The sequence below is a fragment of the Pogonomyrmex barbatus genome, unplaced genomic scaffold, assembly GCF_055798465.1.
Source record: "Pogonomyrmex barbatus isolate J1 unplaced genomic scaffold, ASM5579846v1 scaffold13, whole genome shotgun sequence".
Classification (NCBI taxonomy): Eukaryota; Metazoa; Arthropoda; class Insecta; order Hymenoptera; family Formicidae; genus Pogonomyrmex; species Pogonomyrmex barbatus.
In genome coordinates this window covers 6,994,344-7,014,483 of record NW_028297109.1, presented here as the reverse complement: position 1 = coordinate 7,014,483, position 20,140 = coordinate 6,994,344, and the positions used below count along the sequence as shown (strand labels likewise).

At 35.5% G+C, this 20,140-nt stretch overlaps 1 protein-coding gene and 1 non-coding gene across 2 annotated transcripts; one reads left to right on the top strand and one right to left on the bottom strand.

Annotated features, from left to right (window-relative positions):
• Nucleotides 1-1,231: 1,231 nt before the first annotated feature.
• On the top strand, nt 1,232-17,829 carry LOC105424350 (glutamate receptor ionotropic, kainate 2). Its single transcript, XM_089072157.1, has 17 exons — nt 1,232-9,239; nt 9,515-9,920; nt 10,929-11,084; nt 11,456-11,667; nt 11,998-12,303; nt 12,583-12,681; nt 13,098-13,274; nt 13,418-13,636; nt 14,194-14,409; nt 14,492-14,576; nt 14,860-14,998; nt 15,170-15,307; nt 15,730-15,928; nt 16,008-16,092; nt 16,208-16,354; nt 16,433-16,701; nt 17,011-17,829. The coding sequence occupies exons 2-17, from the start codon at nt 9,830-9,832 to the stop codon at nt 17,251-17,253; spliced, it is 2,781 nt and encodes a 926-aa protein (XP_088928283.1). The 5' UTR covers nt 1,232-9,239; nt 9,515-9,829; the 3' UTR covers nt 17,254-17,829.
• On the bottom strand, nt 17,576-17,659 carry TRNAL-CAG (transfer RNA leucine (anticodon CAG)). Its single transcript has one exon. It is a non-coding gene; the product is annotated as a tRNA-Leu (tRNA).
• Nucleotides 17,830-20,140: the final 2,311 nt, after the last annotated feature.

The window sequence follows — 20,140 nt, the reverse complement described above, 5'->3', positions numbered from 1 at the left end:
AAAAAGTAGGTTCGTTAGTTCGAACGTATAAATCAATACAAAATCGATTCGCATAATTCATGTTCTACAAAAAGGAATTTATCGCGAGGAATGCATAAAACTCTTTCATCGCCTTTATTCATCGTTTCACACCTTTCGTACTACCGAATTGTCAGTCGTACTTTATTGCGTTTCGAGCACCAATTCTAACGTTAAGAAAGAACACGCGATTGTAATTAATTGTAATTAACTAAGCTTAAATCGGACTATGTTTTGCGCGGCTCTACGTTCATACAGTGAGACACACGCTAAGCCTAAAGTGATTTACGATCGAATGAACGATGTGCAAAAAGAAATTATAACTCCATACTTATAGAATACTTATAAATACTTATTTCATGGTCACGATCAAAGCGGTTCACGCCGTAAATCGATGAGGAAAGAGATGTGTTCGCAAGAGAAATTATTCCGCTTATTCGCGACGCGTGACCGGGGGGGGGGAGGGGGGGGGGGGCGTTTAATTTCTCATGATGAGCCACGGTGGCTCGCGAGTCATTAGACATGATCGGCCCGATTCGGCGATTCTGTTAATTACCGTAATATGCTCGTCGCTATGCGCCACTCTTACGCAGACGCATTTATGCAAATCGCCATATTGCCAACCCGAGTACAGTTACGATCGTGGGTACGACGCGCGGCCTATGACGGGCCCTGCGCGCGTGTTAATCCGGCAAGATGATTGCTGACCCGCGATCACCCGAGATCTGGGAAGTGCGCACAAATCGCGATTTAATTTGCGAGCGAGCGCATCGACAGCGTCCGTATTCATCCATCTCTGATTACGCCCGATCGCAGAGGAATAAAAAAAAAAAAAAAAAAAAAATACCGCGTGTGTGCCCTTTACACCTCGCGTACAGTTTCCGTCTGTTCTGACTGTATCTGGCCTAGAGATCGATAGAAAAGAGGGAAGCGCTAATTATCATCGCCGGCGGCTTAACGTTACGCTCGTGTTGTTAGATCCGCGCGTCGATCATGGCGCGATTATGAGCGCACAACAATGTCCATTAGAACATTAATTAATTGATTAACTTCGCGTCTCGTCGTGACACGCGTAATTAACCCTTTCGTCTCGGAGTTACGGGCGGGCTTGGAAAAAGAATTTTTCCATCGACCTCACTTCTCTCCCGTCGAGGGAGCCGCGATAACATCTCGCGACGAGGACGAGGACGAGGGGGGGGGGGGTTGCGCCGCGCGCGCGTGCGACTCGAACAGGAAGCGACGAACGTTCACAGAAAATCAGTGAATGGGCATTACGAGCGAGCCACGAGTGTAACAGTACTATTGTGCGTCGAAGAAAGAAGAAATGCATTTATACGGGCAAAGTTCAAAGTTCTACGTGAAACCATGGTGCCGCATGGTATCGTGGGATCTCGTGGGGCTTAATCGGGGGATTGATAGACGCGCGAAACGCAAAAGCGCCGGGATAAATCGACGCCGAGGTATTTATCTGTAATTAAGTCGGTCGCAATTAAAGGCGATCATCGATCAAAAATTATTTGCTATTTCAGGAGGATACGCGAAACCCCGCCGGGGCCGGCGTATTAACGAGCGCGGTGCGTTCGGCGCGAGAATGCGCCAGAGGAACGCGCGGAGAGGATGGCGCACGAGGTCGGGGAGGGCCACGACGAGAGCGAGCGAGACGAGACGAGTGGGAGGAGGAGAGATCATAAATCTGTGTAATTGACAGGTCCCGCTGAAGATGTTCGTGCGGCATAGATGCTCGGGCAGATAGCCGGCTAATAATGCTCTGCCCGCCCGCTAATAATCTACGAACGCGTATAATGGCCGCTTTGAGAAAATGCCATCTTCCCATATTGTGCTACAAAGCGGTGATGAAAAAAAAAAAAAAAAAAAAATTAACGTGCTCGCGCGCAAAGAGACTTTTGCGCGTTAATCGGCAACGGGTGGTCATGCCCATAATTAACACCTCGGGGCAGAAAAGCCCCGCGAGGGGTGAAGAGCCTCGCGAGGAGCAGGTATGCGGCAGGGGATTTTCAGTCGCCGTCTCTAATTCATTCGGCGTCGGCACGGCAACGAGGCAACGTTGAAATTACCATCGTCGCGAATATTTCCGCGCCGTAGCTCTACGTGCCGGCGCAAAGCCACGTACACGCAACACGAGAAACATCCATCGAAATGTGTTTGCAAATCGCCGCGGGGTCGGCGGTAATTTAATTTGAAATCAAAGATCTATCTCTTTCTGTTTCTTCATCTCCATCTCCGTCGGTTTCCCGGCGGAGGAAGTTGAATCCGCACCATGTGTGTGTGCGCGCGCGGCGGAAATAAAGAATCCACATGAAATTATGCACCTGTCCATTAACCAGTCGCTTACTCGGGACTCTAGGTGTGCGCATAACTTTCCGCAGGTCCTCCGCGGCCGTAACCTCCCTTTGTATCCTTCGCGGAGTCGCGTGAGAGCGCAATAATTTCATTCACGCGTCGGACATAAACTCGGGCTAACGAATAGGACGCAGTGGCCCTCCGTGGGCCTTCCCCTTCGACGACGACCCCCCCTTCTTTCACGCGTGTTTCCGATTACGGGATATATTCACGGGAATATTCACGAGCGTGTACGCGCGTGTGGAAGCGTGTACCGGGACCCAGCACGCATCCACGGAAGTGCGGCGGTATATGCGCGAGTATATCCTTCTTGACTAATCGCCGACGGAGATCGAGCCTGGGACACGGTCTGGTCTCGGGTCGAAGTTACACCGAGTCGAGAGCGTGCGCGATGTAATGCTAACGAACGCTTACTTAACGTCATAAATCCATTTCTACCGTGGGAGTTTTTTCGACGGCACGACGATTAACTTTTGCCGATGATTTATCTCGTTCGTGCATCCAGATCTTACTCAACGACTCAAGTTTTGTTTTAACTTTAATTTAGAGTGCCACGTATCAATGCTTTTGCTAATGGAAAACATTTAATAGCGATATTATATATAGGATGTTTGGAAATTCACTCGCACTACTTTTTAAAGTAATTCGGGATCCAAAAAGAAGGAAAGAAGCTATATAAACGTAGGTCTGGAGTTGTTTCCACTTTTATGTTAAAAAAATCGCCCTCTATGTTACTGTTATTAATATTTTTAACAGTCTGTACGATATACGGGAGCGTGAAATTCGTATACAGCAGAAAAGAATTTGATCGACGATCAGGAAGGCAGCGCTTATTATTTTAGATTTTCCATCAAATTTCATAATTTGGTCCTAAAACGTGGCCCCGTTTCGAAGGGTTTTATTGGTAATCAGGAGCGACGGAAATACGAACCGTCTCAAATCACTGGGGACGTGCCACGACCATTAAAGCCATCCACCATTAAGATGCCCCCTCACCGTACAAGATAATTCGCTCGTGTAACAAGAGGCGGATAAAAGAGACGAATCTCGCGGATAACAGCAGCGACGCCACCCTTCGTAATCGCCTCCGATCATCGTAATGCGACATATATATATAAATACCTGCCGCGGGCGCGAAATTAAACGATACCGAGCGATTGGAAGCTCGTCTGATGGGTGCGCAAAAATTTACCCCATCATCGATTACGAAGCCTTCATCCGGCAAAAGGGACATTATACGATATTAATATTATAAGGGCCTCGACGGTCCCTTCCTTTTGCGTAATCAGACGCGTCGCCATCCGAGTATAATGAAAACGACTTAATCGAGTGGATGTTCTACTCGCACTCAAACCCGTCACTACCAAAGTCAGTTGTTGTCGAAAAACAAAATCAGATTTACAAAAAAAAAAAAAAATTTCACAGGCATTAATGTCGCGTTCCCGCAAGGATCCAGAGCATGACACTGATCAAACATTTACGGTGTTATTTTTATTATTTGACAGCGCGGTCATTCATCATTGCGCATTCGCGCGGCATGAGAGGGTAATCGAAAACGCAATCGGTTTGCCCGCTCGCGCCGTTCTAATTAAACGGTCATTAATCATTTGGAACGTTAGTCGCGACGAAGCGTGCTATAGATTCCTGACGAGTACGTGATTAGGCACGACCCCCATGACCATTCATGAATTAGAAGACGTCGGCCGTGTACGTGTGCTTTATGGTAACCGTTATTATAGGCGCCATTAACGGTTTAACCGGGATACCGAGGACGGTCTTCCGATATAGTTTTCCCAACGAGACGAGTTTCGCCGATCAACCGGAATTGTTCTAGTTTGCCGACCCTCGCTCCACCGTTATAAAAAGCGCACGAAACACGTCATGGCAAAAGAGATTTCAGCGAGAGTGGCAATTTGCATGATATTACACTTTGCGTGAGAATTAATCGGACACACTGCGATCAGATATATAAACTCAAAGGTATATATTACTCTCGCGGCGATAACTTAACGTGTATAATTACGTTTGATTCCTTTACTTAACTACACAATTACAAAAATCATCTAAAGCCCCCATTAAATAGAGATTACGGAGGAAAAAAGAGGCAGATCTAATATAAGATTCTTAATTAATGTTTAAGTAAAGAAGTGAGAGATGGTCAAGTCAAGGATAATAAAATGTGAATAAAATATACTGGAATTTCCGATTAATCTAGAACACTTATTTAGAGCACGAGGATGTTTATCGGCACAAATATTGTGCGTGCCGATTCGATTCGTACCATACGCACTGTAAATGAGATAAATCGTAAATCGCCTCTCTCCTACGTGAAATCGCAACTTAATGCGCCTCGCAAGTCCAAACCGCTATTAAAACGGCACAACATTAAATAACGTTCCGAGACAAATCGACTAAAGAGCGATCTAATGCTCGCTCGCAGCTGGAATCACGCGGCGATGTTTTGTCTTATTTATCGCGCGGATCTACTTAAACGCCCGTCACACCCGATCGAGCGAGTAACACGCGCGATGACATAATTCGTGCGATAATTCGCGGTCGTATGTACCTAGCCTAGCTTGAGATTTGTTCCGTCCTTCGAGAGATAAGGGTTACTTTATCGCGCCGCTCCCGGTCTCGGGGGAGCGTCGCTTTTATCCGTTATGCATTATAGGCAAAGTGCTCGGGACTCGCGAGTGGACTTACAAACGTAAGTGCCCTGTGCTCTTATCCGGCGAGCCCCATAAAATTTCTTATCCCGCTCGTTCGAGAGAGATGCGGTGCTATCACGAGCGAACATATGCGAGGCAGCAATCACCATCCTGATGCCTGATGCACCTAATCCTCGTAATCGCACCGTGCGCACCGCAGGACAAAACGATCAGCAAGGGATCTATCGGGGCACCGATCGCGCAGCCGCGACTCGCGTCGTTATGTGGAACGATTGCGATACCGCGGTACAGTTACCTTGACACGAGGAGAGCACATCCTTGCGCGCGGCGTGCGTGAAACGAGGATGAAAACGGGGCCGCGCCGCGAATAACGCGCGTCGATAAATATTTTCTAGGCTAAAGCGCGGTGCGCCCAGAAAACATAAATCGATGCGGTGTCATATAGAATGTATCCATCAAATTATATTCGGTTAAACGCCGCCTGGTTATTTTTTCTTTCTTTCTTTCCGTACATCATCGGATATAAATCTGCGGTGCAATGTAAGGCATCAGATACACGTGATGGGAGAGAGAAAAAAAAAAAAAAAAAAAAAAAAGATGAATAAGTAGGAATTCAGGATGAATATTAGGCAAACGGAGTGTGGCCTCTGGAAGAGGAAAACCAACTGTCGCTATAACTTTTGAGCGCTAGCGCTACTTTAGAATTCACAAATTCATACGCCACTAAATGACAGGGCATAAATAAAATAACCACCATAAATCGTTACGAGTTCACGTTGTTCCGATACTTTATGCCTCGTTTAAACGAACCGTCCAGTAGTTGAGTTTATCTAGAACGCAGATGTTGCTACCTACAAAACGATTTTTGTGTGCATTAAGCAATACCACGTAGATATTTTATTACAGTACGCGTGAGCGTGGACACCATGACATCCGCAAAATCATCAATAAATGCGACAGAAGAAAAAAAAAAGCCATCTGTCAGACATCAATGACGGCTAATCTTCTTGTATAAGTATGTCAAATATACAATCAAAACGCAATCCATCATATTTCGAATTTGCCTGCCTATAAGATTTCAACTACACACCTGATTTGATTTTATTGCGCGAAATGACGTTGAATTCAAAATTAAAATTCTGTCACGGGATTTAAAAAATGCATATTTCGATAAGCGTGCGATATCTCAATTTCACCATCCCGCACTGGGTGCGATCCTCTGTCTTTCTTATCCTCCTGGCAACCTAAAGTTTTTGTTGAAAATATCCTTCTACCGAAGAATGTCGATTGCTGAAGCGGTGACGCGTTTCAATGTACCAAGATGTAACGTAAAATAAGTGGAAGTGGAACGACGATGATCACAAATCGCGAATAAGAAATCGGACGAAGTAAGACGAACCTGGAATCGAGGCGAGATTCAATCTCAATGGATGAATTCACCGTGAAACATCGCGATTCCCCGTCGCGATTCACCACCATAAGCGTTTTCGCGCGGCCTTCTTGCCATCCTGTTCCTTACCTATTTTCTCGCACCTGCTCGCGTTTCCTTCCTCATGTATTTTTCTCTCCTCCAATTCATGCTCGGCACGTTTGCTCCTCGTGATATAACACTTTGCATTACTTCTTTGCATTACTTTTCATCTGACTTTTTGCCATTTTTTAAGGTTCGATTTTCTCACTGCGCGAGACATTATGTGACGTCAGAGGCGAGAAATGACATGTAAAAAGTTTCTTGCGTCAAAAGTTGGACAGATATCTTACTTTTTGATATTTTTTACAAGTCTTAAGAATACGAAAATATCATATTTGTAAGGGAAGAATACAAAACAAAGCAGGAATATACTATACGACGCAAGAAACTATTTGCATATTATTTCTCGCTTATGACGTCATAATTCAATGGCTGCAGCGAGAGAGTCGAGCGTTTAAATTTTAAATTTTTGTTTAGCGAAACAGGTCTAGGATTTTCGTGTCTTTGACATATTGCAAATCGCCAAAGAAGATAACGACGCGTACTGCTATAAGAAAAAAAATAAAGGTTTCCATTTCTCGAATTAAATAACGCTCGTAGACGCAGCACATCGTGTGCTGGTGCTCCTATCTGGAAGCTCAGTTATTACTGAAACTACTGTAATCAATATGCGGCTAATATGCGGCTGGTCGGTACTAAGAATTAACAATTTCCGCTAACCCAGGACTCGCGGTGCTAACTTTGTGCGCGTTGCAACCTAGCGTCTGGCGTAGTAAATCAATATAAAATCGTAAGTACTAAACCCCTCTTCGCCCAAATAAAAAGTGCGGTGATACGTGGAAGAAGCTATTTATTGCGATAAGTATTTACGATACGGACGCCCGCGCAAGCTACGGAAGCGCACGATTAAATTGTGTATCGCAATAAAACCGAAGTATAATATACGATAATGATGTACCCGCATTCTTTCAAATACTACAAAAACAAAATTACTCCATCAACCTCGGCGTCAGTTTTAATTACAATTTAAGACGTAAGTCATTAATTTACGACGGTTTACGTTATATCTCATCAAAACGTGTCGCTGTTATTAAATAATATATGTAAAAAATTATGCGGATCTCCTACCTGTGTGAAGATAGCCCCTCAACATTGATCTCCTTATAAAAAAATCCTGCTAAAAAAAGCCTAAAATTTGTACATTTATTTTTGTCGGTGCTAAAAAGCGAAAAGTAACATATCTTGGCCATTGAGAAGAAGACAGGATGTCCTAAAATGGCGCGAATTCTTTCTCGAGCGTTCGCTTAAAAAGATTCAGCTTCGTTTCATATAAGACTTTGCCATTTTCGTCTTCCATTCCCTTCGCACATAAATAACAGAACACCGCGTATAAATATACGTAGGAAGGCGAATCCTGAGGAGTTGAGATTATATCGGCCCGCATTACTTGCGCGCCGCTTAATGCACGCTGAATGATGCCGCTCGTTTGCTCATTCTACCCGACTGTCCGATTGCCCACTCGTACGATTGCCGTTTAAAGACCACGTATAATACCTATATCTCCTCTCCATCGCATCGGAGGAACTAGATGGAATCCGTTCGTGGACAGGCGACACCAACGGTATTCCCTGCCCACAACCACAAACGTCGTTCCGCTCGAAGACGTCGGCGTCCAACACAACATCGTCGTGCTTGCTTTAGCTACCGAGACAAGTGGTACACCCTACGTACATTTGTATACCCCGCGTACGTTTGTATACTCGACACAACAATCGAAATATTGACGGAAGCGTGTTGTTTCGTGAAAATCTATCATTAGAGATGCATATTTCGTTATTTAATTTCTTCATAAAGAATTGAAAGTCAAACTTGATGTTAATTATGTATTATCAATCCTGTAAATTTGTTACTTCAAACAATGTCATGTTCACTTCGGTCGAACTTTATAAATAAAATGATCTACAAATAAATCATCAAAGTAAACTGTAATCCGTAAAGCGTAGCGAGTTAGATCGTTAAATCTCAATTTGATAACCATTCTTATATAAAGTACAGACAAATATAAATTTTAAAGAATAAAGAAAATGTTACGATAAAGGCCTATCATTTTAAAAAGTTTCCAGTGCCATCTTGTAACACCTTTTACAACACTTCATCGACAAACAGAAGTGGAATTTACCTCATCGACTGTAGATATTCAAACTTAAATCGAGTCGATCAAGGAAGTCCAATCGAGAATACATTTCAAAAATAAAAAAAAAACAATTTTTCTTGACATGGATTTTTTTTACAAAACTTGACATATTTTACATTTTACATTTTATATTGTATTTGTTGGTATATAAATAAAATTTTTTAAAATCTCAATGTAATCGTTAAATTATTTTATCTCAATCTCTTTCCATTAAATAAGTATTGATTTAAAAAACATATTTTACTAAGAATTGATATGATATACGAAAAAGTGTGCAAAATATTATTATTTGGAAGAATGTATAACGTAGTTAGTACGACACAGTTCTCAAAATGGGCACTAACATATGCTAAATTTATATAGGATGGTTCCATCCAAATTTAGATCAGTGCATGATAGAACAACATCGAACTTCGTATGTTGTTCCTCGATTCATTGGTTTTCCCTCCAATCATATCATAGTTTGAGAAACTTCTACCAAAGACTTTAGTTTACTCCAATTGACAGTGCATTGTATCGAAATGAGGTAAAACTGATAGAATTTTCAGTACATAAATATAACAATATATATTAAAGTTGATCAAAAATACTTTAATTCATTCAAAATCTATATTTACAATCTAAAATTTTTTAATTAAGTCACGAGTCGATTCTATAAATAAAAAAATCTTAGATTAAAATGAAAATTATTGAATAAATAGTTATAAGTAAACTTTTAAAAAAGCTTGTATTTTAATTACCTATAGTTAATAACCTATAATTACTATTTGATACTATTCGATACTGATATTGTGTAAACAGGAAAGAAGAAATCATTGACAGTTTCAGTGTTCAAATTTAAAAGACTAAATAACCGAACAATTAATGTATGCCATCTGAAGGGGAAAAAAAGGAAATTACCTGCGTACGATAAGTAACCTAAAACTAATCTACATGTTTTTCTCTAACTGTTATACACTAATTATTCATAGTCTTACAGTTACAAGATCGCGTAGTGTATAGACGTACAGATGAATACATGACGTCGCATTGTTTAATTCTAATTAACAACGCACAATATATCTTGCGATAAATTCACTATTAAATTATTGTTTTACAGATTATTTATTTATTAAAATGTATTCGCAACAACGTTTGTTTCTAATTGTGTTAGTTTTATTAATATTGGCAATCCACATCCATGGCGTTCCAAAACAAATACATGTCGGTAAGCGATATTGTCATTTTTGAAGCATATGGTCTAAGTGCGAAAATCTTGCTTTTATTTAAAAAAAAAAAAAAAACTATTTGACAATATAATTAACAAATAGAAGCTCAAATAGTTTATTTTATTAACGTCATTTAAAATTAACGTCACAAAAATTTTAATATATAAATATTTTATTTAAAAATTGTGTAATATATTAAATAACGAATGAATCTATAAATTATCAATTGCCTTATTTTATCTTTCTCTTTTTCTCTCTTTATATTTTTACTTACTGAGTCATAAAAATATTATAATTACAAATAATACTATAAAAGTACAAAATATATGTGTATTAAATAATAAAGCATTTAGTATAACAAAATTTCTCAATATAAAAATAAGCAATATATATATATATATAGCGTAATAATTTTAGAATTAAAGTTATTTTAGTATTAACAAATTTTGAATATAATACGTGGAATGCGAAAGAAATGTTTCTAATGAATGTCTCTTTAGCTACGCCCTCATGTGCTATTTGTTACTTAATATTGATCCAACCATCCGCGTTACAATGCCAATTGTAAATTTTACGTCATTAAGTGACACATTATTTAAATAAAAATTATTTGTGGATTTAATTACAAATAAAAAATTAATTGCAATTATGCATTAATCTTTGCACTTTGGTTAATTATTAGTCACTAAATACTCTTTGTTAATAATTAATCCTATCTGTTAATTGGATTTATAATTACACTAGTTATATTTTGTTTGTACTTAAATATAAAATATAAAGTGATTTATTTAAAAGACACCTAATATTTATCTGTTATCTAATGTTTCTCTGAAATCCTTTTAATTTAATTAGTTTTGATTAATCTTAATTAGTTGTCTTGTGTTTATTATAGTCGTACACATGTTTTTAATCTTGCTATTATAGCACTTTAACATTAATGCAATTAGCATAATGCCCATAATGGTAGATTCTTTCTATATTGATATGTTTATTAATAAATTGTTTAGGAGCAATCTTTCATAAAGGCGATGAAGATCGGTTTTCCGCGTTTCTACAAGCAGTCTCTGAGTCAAAATATGAAAACATTGCACCCGCTTTCGAACTTATTTCTCTCCCCGAGTATATCGATGATGATACCGACAGTTTTCAGACCGCCAAAATTGGTTAGTATACGGAGAGTCTAAGAAATTAATTATTCTGGATAACAATCATATTATATTTTCGATAAAGATTTACTTTTCAATAATTTTAAATGAAGTAGTATTTTCTCACTTATTTTAATTTAATCCCAAGAATAGAAACTTGAGGATTTATTAAAGTAGTGATACATATACGTAATATAAATAAAATATTATCATCAAATATATCTAACAGTTACATTTAAAATAAAGATAATAAAAAAAAATAGTAAAAATACTATACTCTTCTTACGATTAAAATTATATATGTGTTTTGAAAATGGATCTATATGTATTGAGAAGGTTTTAATCTGCGTATTTATTGATTTGTTCGATACTATATTGTTTTTATATAGCTTGTAAACTTCTTGAGCAAGGAGTTGTAGCTATTTTCGGACCTGCAAGTCCACGTACCCGTGATATAGTTGCGAGTATTGCTGCGCGATTTCGCGTACCACATATCGAATATGCCTGGCGAGAAAACAAGAAAGAGGAGAACGAGGAAGAATCTAGGAGGCCACCATCGATGACCATAAATGTATTTCCTGATAGCGATATGATCAGCCAGGTCAGCTATCATTTAAAAAAAAAAATTTCACACAACCAGAAATTGATTTTACAGATACAATAATAAAAATAACAATTGTTGAGATTTTGAAAAAAAATTATTACCGCAAGTAATTAATTAAATTTTATAATATTTTTATTTTATTGTTCAATTTTTATTTGTTAACGATTTTCAAGTATATATATATATATATATATATCACAAATTAATCGAATCAATCGTAATTTGTAAGTCTCTAAGATGCAAACAAAATTGTGATCTTGTTATTGTATTTAAAAATACAATTATTAGTTATGTGCATTTTTTAAATTAAAAAATAAAATTATGCAGGCGATTGCCGATGTCATCGATTCGATGAATTGGCGAACCTTTGCAGCTATTTACGAAGATGAGGAAGGATTGTCGCGTCTTCAGAAAACTTTGACACTAAAAGGAAACATGGATAATCCAATCACACATACGGTACGACAGCTGAACGAAGGATCAGATTATCGCACGATGCTCAAAGAAATACGCTCTTTGTCAATCTTCAATATAATTATTGATGTACGACCAGAGAAAATCACAGAAGTTCTCTCTCAAGCGAAGGAAGTCAAATTGTTAGCAGACTATTCCCATTTTGTTATTACGTATCTAGTATGTATAATATTTACTTAATTTTAATTAAAAAATGATATCTACGAACGCAATAAAGATCTTTTCTCAGAAAAGATTTTTGTTTAAAACATTATGAAAATTGTTGTTTAAAAAAATTACAAACTAGATTTTTAAAAACTATATTGGATAATTAGGAAAGTTGAGTAGAATAAATAAAGCAAAATATTATATATTACTTTTTGTCAAAAGGATTTAAAATTACGTATCATAAACAATTTTTGAAATACTTTTTTATTAATCTTTTCATTAAAATTGTAGGATTCAGAGAAGCTACCTATTCTCGAAATACGAAATGGAACTGTTAATATTACCGGACTCAGTATAAGAGAGAATGATAACATAGAAGGAATTAATTGGGTATTTATTTAAGAATTTCTTGAATATTGTCAACAATAAGCATAATATAATCAAAATATAATTTCAAAATATTAATATTAATATTAATATTACTTATAGTTTTTAAATATTTAATCAAATCAGATGTCTAAGCAAGCGTGAAGAAATAAACAACTCTCTTTACAAATTTGATATAAAATTATAATAAAAAAAAAGTTTCCTAGAAATTTGAATTAAAAAAAAAAAATATCAAAATATTTCTGTACAATCTTTTATCACGCGAGTATTTACGAATTAAGTGAAAAAAAAAAATATTGAGTTATTTCAGCAGGGAGATCAATATGCATTTAAATTGAATTAGATTTTCTATTAAGAATTTTAAATGCAGAATTTGCGTCAAATTAAATCAACTTAAATTATCTGCAATTTTGGTGTAGCTAGAATCAGCGCTTCTCTACGATGCAGTATTTTTGCTAAGTAACGCATTAGAAGTCCTAAATGCAAGAAACATTGATAACGGGGAATCATCTTTAATCATTGAGCCTACACCATTATTCTGTAATAGTACTAAAAAATATCAAGCAGGACCTAATATTACCGGCATTATGCAAGAGGTAAGTTCTTCTATTATTCTTTAATAGTGTAAAAATAATAAAAAAAAAAAAAATAATAATTCGATTTTAAGATGTAAAATGTACAAAGAAATTGAATTATATGATATAACGTCACATTAAATAGATTGAAATTTTATCGTCAGTTATCGAAAATGGGGAAGATAACGGGTCTTATGGACATTGATGAAGACGGTCATCGCAAAGATTTTAATATAAAAGTCCTGGACTTTCGACAATCGGGTGTCGTACAAACTGGACTTTGGAACTCTAACGGTTTGACTTTCACAATGACTGAGCAAGAGCAAGAAAGCTATTTGTACAAATCTATCAAAGACAAGCTATTCAAGATTACCACAAGAATAGTGCGTAATATTATTTAATACAAATTAATTATTATTGTTAGTTGTTATTATTATTAGTGCTTCTATTAAAATCACAATTATAAAATGATTATATAATTTTAAATATATGAATTTAAAAATCTTAAAGTTATATATTACGTATTACATAATTAAAAAAAAATGTTTACTATATTATATTAATTATATTAAAATTTTAACATATACGACACAAAAATAATAAGCTAAATGAAAAACGAAGTCGTATTTAATCAATAATTTTATTTAGAGTTTTATAGTAGTACAAATATCTTTTCATTTTCAATATATCGTTGATAAGACAAATAATAACGTGTTCCAATAAATCAATGTAAATATATACATATACAATTTTTTATTTTATATATATATTCTCTCTCTCTCTCTCTCTCTCTCTCTCTCTCTCTCTCTCTCTCTCTCTCTCTCTCTCTCTCCTTTCTTTCTTTCTAAAATTCTTTCTTTTTTTCCTCATTAAAATGCGAATTGAAATTAAACAAATATTTGTAAAAATATGATACATATATTAATTGTATTCAATTCAGGGTGAGCCTTATGTAATAGAAGTGGCCGATGGTTCAACACGGGGATACCCGATTGGACAAAAACGCTATGAAGGCTATTGCATCGATCTGATTGAAGAAATCGCAAAGCTTTTACAATTTAACTTTGAATTTGAGATTGCGCCCGATAATGCCTACGGAAGTTATGATCCAGAAAAGAAATCGTGGACAGGTTTAATCAAACGCCTTCTGGATCGTGTAAGTAAAACATCCTATAATTTTGAAGTTTTTAAAAAAATTTGTTCTGTTTAAAACATTATTTAATTATATTTATACATAGGAAGCCGATCTCGCCATATGCGATCTGACTATAACATATCAACGTGAGTCAGTGGTGGATTTCAGTTTGCCTTTTATGAATTTGGGTACGTTAAAAAAAAGTAAAATAATTGAACGAAACATGTGATTGTTTTTTTTTTTTATACAAATAATATCTGACTTGTTATTCGTTATAAATACTAAAAAAATTCAAAAATTAAACAATATCGAGAGAGAGAGAGAGAGAGAGAGAGAGAGAGAGAGAGAGAGAGAGAGATTATAAAATGTATAAAATATCGAAATACACAAAACAAATTTATAGCAATTTACAAAACAACTAAATTTATAGCAACAATATTCTTACATTCAATATGTCTTAAATCAAATTAGGTATCAGTATCTTGTTTAGCAAGGCTGAAGATAAAGTGCCAGATTTGTTCAGTTTTTTGAACCCATTGTCGATTGATGTATGGCTTTACATGGCTACAGCCTACTTGTTGGTATCAATAATGTTATTTCTTCAGGCAAGGTAAGGCGTTTCATAAATTGTATATAATTTTAAGTAAAATACTTTGTAATTTTCACAAAAATATGAAATGAAAAGCAATATTATTATATATAACAGAAAATAAAAGAAAACAAATTGCTGATAATGTAATGTATTTCGTAAGAGTAATTTATGGTTAAATTCTTTCGAAAGAATGGCACCAGGTGAGTGGGATAATCCACATCCATGCAATGCAGATCCTGAAGAACTTGAAAACAATTTTAATATTAAGAACTCGTTTTGGCTCACAATCGGTTCTCTTATGCAACAAGGATCGGATATATTGCCCAAGTAAGTTTAAAGTCTTATATTATTATTATTATTAAACATCTTTTATATACATACACATATATATATATATATATATATATATAAATAAATATATATAAATATATAAATAATCTTTTTAAGAATAATTCTAATTTTAAGAAATAATATTTTAATATTTTAAAATTTTATGTTGTTATATACGTCTATAACTATTTCTTTAATATATCATTTATCATTTTCGATACCGAAATCAATCCTATAATTCCCAATGGGAACGTGGACAAGAATTTTATTTATAAATCCAAATTAATTAAATTTAAGTGGTGTAAGTTTAATTATATATTTTATATATGTTGTTATACACACAGATACTTTTTCTACATTAAATTAATATATTTATTTTATTTTGTTTGCAAAAAAAAAATCATTAAAATCATTTTTAGAGCACCATCTATAAGAATGTTAGCCAGCATGTGGTGGTTTTTCACACTGATCATGATCAGCTCGTACACAGCTAATCTTGCGGCTTTTCTAACGGTAGATAAGATGGATACGCCTATTAAAGGTGTTGAAGATCTTGCTAAACAGACGAAAATTCAATACGGTGCAGTTAAAGGTGGCTCAACGATGGCATTTTTCAGAGTACAGTTTATTTATCGACGTTTATTTAATTTATAATATAGAAATTGTTACGTTATGATTCAATATTGTCTAATTGCAGGATTCAAATTATTCGACATACAAACGCATGTATGCTGCGATGACGGAGTGGAGACCAAGCGTGTTCACGGAAAATAATGATAAAGGTAGGCAATTCCAATCATCGGAAAAGGACTTCGTAATTCAAAGAAACAAGTTCTTTTTTCGCAATGTCATTTCTCAGATCTCTGTTACAACTTTCTATTGCAATATACAATTCAGGTGTCGAACGAGTTATCAGTGGAAAACGACAATACGCTTTTCTTATGGAATCCACCACGATCGAATATAAAATGGAACGAAATTGCGAACTCGAGAAGATAGGCGGTCTTATAGATAACAAGGGATATGGGATCGCCATGCCACGCAGTAATATTTTTAAATTTTGCACTTCTAATATTTCTTCAGCTTTTTTATAAACCATTTTTTTTTTTACATATTATGCAGATTCTCAGTATAGAACACCGATCAATGGCGCGATATTGACACTGTTAGAAAAAGGTACATTGGCACGATTAAAAGAAAAGTGGTGGAAAAAACAAGGGGGAGGGCTATGCGAAAAGTATGAAGAGGATAAGAGCGCTAGCACGAGCGAATTAGGATTTGCAAACGTTGGTGGCGTCTTTTTAGTTTTAATGTGCGGTTGCGCATTCTCAGTTATTGTTGCAATTATTGAATTTTTATGGAATATCCGGAAAGTCGCTGTAAGAGAAAAGGTATGAGGCTTTTACTTTATCTTATTCAAAATTATTTTTACATTATATTAAATTCTTTTTATAAATATTACAAATAAAATAAATTAACTTTGTTTTTTTTTTTTTTTAACAGAGGAAACAACCTAGTAATTTAAAGTTATAATATGAAACTTCTTTTTTATCATAAATTAAATTATACAATAAGAAAATACATAACATGCGAATTTTAATATTATACGTCAATGCTAAATTTAACACGTCAGTTACACCACATATCATCTCATCGCGACGATATATTAAAGAGAAACTTAATTACTATCTTTCACACAGATCACGCCGTGGGAAGCGTTAGTTGCCGAGTTGAAATTCGCCGTAAACATTTTTGAAACAACAAAACCCGTTAAAATTTCCAAGAGCAGAAGCAGCAGTGCAAATTCCATGGAAGGCGGGCTTGGCAGAGCTGCATCCACCGCTCGATCAATCGTTGGATCTTTCCTACGTCTTGATATGCTCGATAAATTTGATAAAGATCATAATACGAACAATCGTAGCAACGATCGAAAAATAAATTAATCATAGCCACGAGAATAAAATTAAACTACAGATTTCTGAGTAATAATTTAAGAATAATTCGAAATTATACGAAGATGATTGTATTATAATTGTATAATCGGTAATTAATAAATATAATCTATATATATATATATATATATATATAGATTAAATTACATGTTCATTTATTAATACTGAGTGCAAAAATTTTGGCCTGAATATAATCTGCTAATGATACAAATTACTAACATACTATTAAATAGATATTACATTAACATGGTTTTATTTGTTAGAAATGACATTTGCAAAATAAATATAATTCTTCGTAGCATGAAAAAAAATTTGTCAGAAGTGGGATTCGAACCCACGCCCACAGAAGTGGACTGCGACCTGAACGCAGCGCCTTAGACCGCTCGGCCATCCTGACGTTACCACCGGTCTCGTAAAAGGAGTAGAAGTAAACTATTGAAATTCTAATTATAGAATATCTTCCAAAGACATGTATTATTATTATTACCGTAACACATTATTATATAAAAACCATGTTTGACAATAAAATAGATTATAATATTTAATAAAAAAAAAAAAAAAAAAAAATACGTATAATAAAATTAATAAAATTTCACAAATTTGTGAAATAATAATTATAAATTTGCTTTATTAAAGAATCAAAACAATAATTCAAACATTATTTTTTAAAATTGTCAAATTTTATTTGGAACATGTAAAAGTTAACCATTTATGAATATTATTATTATGAGTATTTAAAATTGAAAATATATCTTTTAAATAAAAAAATCGAAAATTAGAAAAGTAAATTTTAGCCGTGTTTTTGAATAATATTTTAAAACATATTTAAAACATTGACAGCGCCAATTTGGAAAATTCTTCAGCATCGATGAACAGGAAAAATAGAATGAAAATTCCTTTATCGACTATAGATATATAGTCTTTGATCAAGACGTCGGTCAAAAGAAAATCTTACCGAAGGTACAGTTGGAAGAATCAATAAGAGGGAGGGGAGGGGAGCGAAGCTTATATCCTGCGATATATTGACTTTCACTTCCGTGTGTGAAGGCTGGCATATTCCACGTGCGTTCCGCATCGTTAGCGCGTAACACTTCTGCTAACATGTGACCGATTTGCTAAACATTCTCTTTCATTCGCATCGATTTAGTCTGCTATGGATAATTATAATATTTTTTAATTTTATGTCTAAAGAATTAATTATATCGAATCTAGGCCAAGTTTCTTGAGTGTGCTAATCGTAAAAATACAAAGTGACTTTTGACAATTTTCATATGAGCAAACCTAGCGGATAAACAAGATTCTTTTACATGTTCAACACTGGTGATTACTGAGAACTAAATTAATTTTGTGATTTTTATTATCAAATAAATAATTTATTTTCCAGTAGAGTTGTCGACCTTGTAATCGATCTATAAATACGCGTGTGAAATAGTGAAATATCATTCCCTCGAGCGCTACTTATCTTCGAAATGTCATAGATCTTGCTTGATGTATAATACTCGTTGTTTCCTTGACTATCCGTAGTTATCCAAAGTTGCAACCGCCATATATCGCAAGTTTTTAACTATTCTGCACTTTAACTATTCTGCAATACCACAATAAGTATATATCATATATGTGATATTGGATAGCCTTTTTCTAGAAAAAAAAAAAAAAAAAAAACCATGATTTATTTTTTCTCTAAAAATTCTAAAAGGAAAACGTTTTTTTTTTATTTCTCGTAAAATGCATCTTAAACGTTTAAATTTATTTCGTTATCTAAGTCATCTAGAATCCATGTATGTAATTTGATCAAGAAGTAAAAATTACAATCCCGAGCCAACGTGCCAAATAGTCATGATAATCTTAATGATAACCACTGTAGAGTGCCGAGGGCACATCGGTGGCTTGAAAGAGAAAGATTCAGCGCGGCACCACGTAATACGAATACTTTCGCGATGCATCGAAAACAACGAGAGCAAAGATTCGAAACCGATCTCCCGTTTCCTGGCCGAGGACTGGTTCGGAATCACGCATGCATGCAGTCGATCACGTAGAAAGCTCGATTGCATAAGGCACAACCGGATCTCACCGTTGACGTTCCGAGAAAGAGAAGGAGATGAAAGCAAAAGTCTTATCGTCGCGGACGATAAAAGGGATTTTTGGAGAAACTTTTCGAAAACCGATCGATGCAGAAGAGAATGCGACGGGCACCGCAGCCAATGAGAAAGTTGTTTGTAACAATTTACGTGCATTGACCTTATGTAAACATTAAATAAAAGTGAAAACGCCGCATAAGACCATTCGATTACTCAATTTTCGCCGAAGATCCGGGATTCGCTTGGCACTCACGTGTTATTATTACTTCCTTCTCGCTTAAATATTCTGTAAGATTCAACCAAAACGAAAACGTTCATTATTAGTTTACGAAATACGAGAAATATTAGGTAACGGGTGCAACGAACGTGATAAAGAAATTAAAAGTTTAAATTTTCCATTACTTGTGCATGCGGCAAAAAAATTGTCTCAACCGCACGCGACTCTCTCGGCGCATCGACGTAAAAAGTTGTCAGGTCGTTGCATTTTCCAAGAATCGATTTGCTTACTCTAGTATGAAATAGTTTATAAAGATTTGCTGGATCTAAATAGACGAAATCCGACTAGAAGAATATCCGTTTATATATGAAAATCGATTTGTAAAACATCGTTTCGTATTTTTACGGTCGTTGAATCCGAGATAAGAACCTAGAAGATCCTTAACAATTCCCTACAATGTACGGAAAGATAAAAAGTATAAGTGAACAAAGAGAGAAAAAGAGAGAGCGAGAGAGAGAGAGAGAGAGAGAGAGAGAGAGAGAAAGCTCATGGAATGCCAAGAGCACAGAGTTCTGCGGTTAGT

Bases quoted from the DNA above. Each gene is read 5' to 3' on its own strand.
- LOC105424350 (XM_089072157.1), top strand. From the start codon at position 9,830: ATGTATTCGCAACAACGTTTGTTTCTAATTGTGTTAGTTTTATTAATA. The intron at 14,410-14,491 runs GTAAGTAAAACA...ATTTATACATAG, and splicing joins TCAAACGCCTTCTGGATCGT to GAAGCCGATCTCGCCATATG. The intron at 16,702-17,010 runs GTATGAGGCTTT...TCTTTCACACAG, and splicing joins AAGTCGCTGTAAGAGAAAAG to ATCACGCCGTGGGAAGCGTT.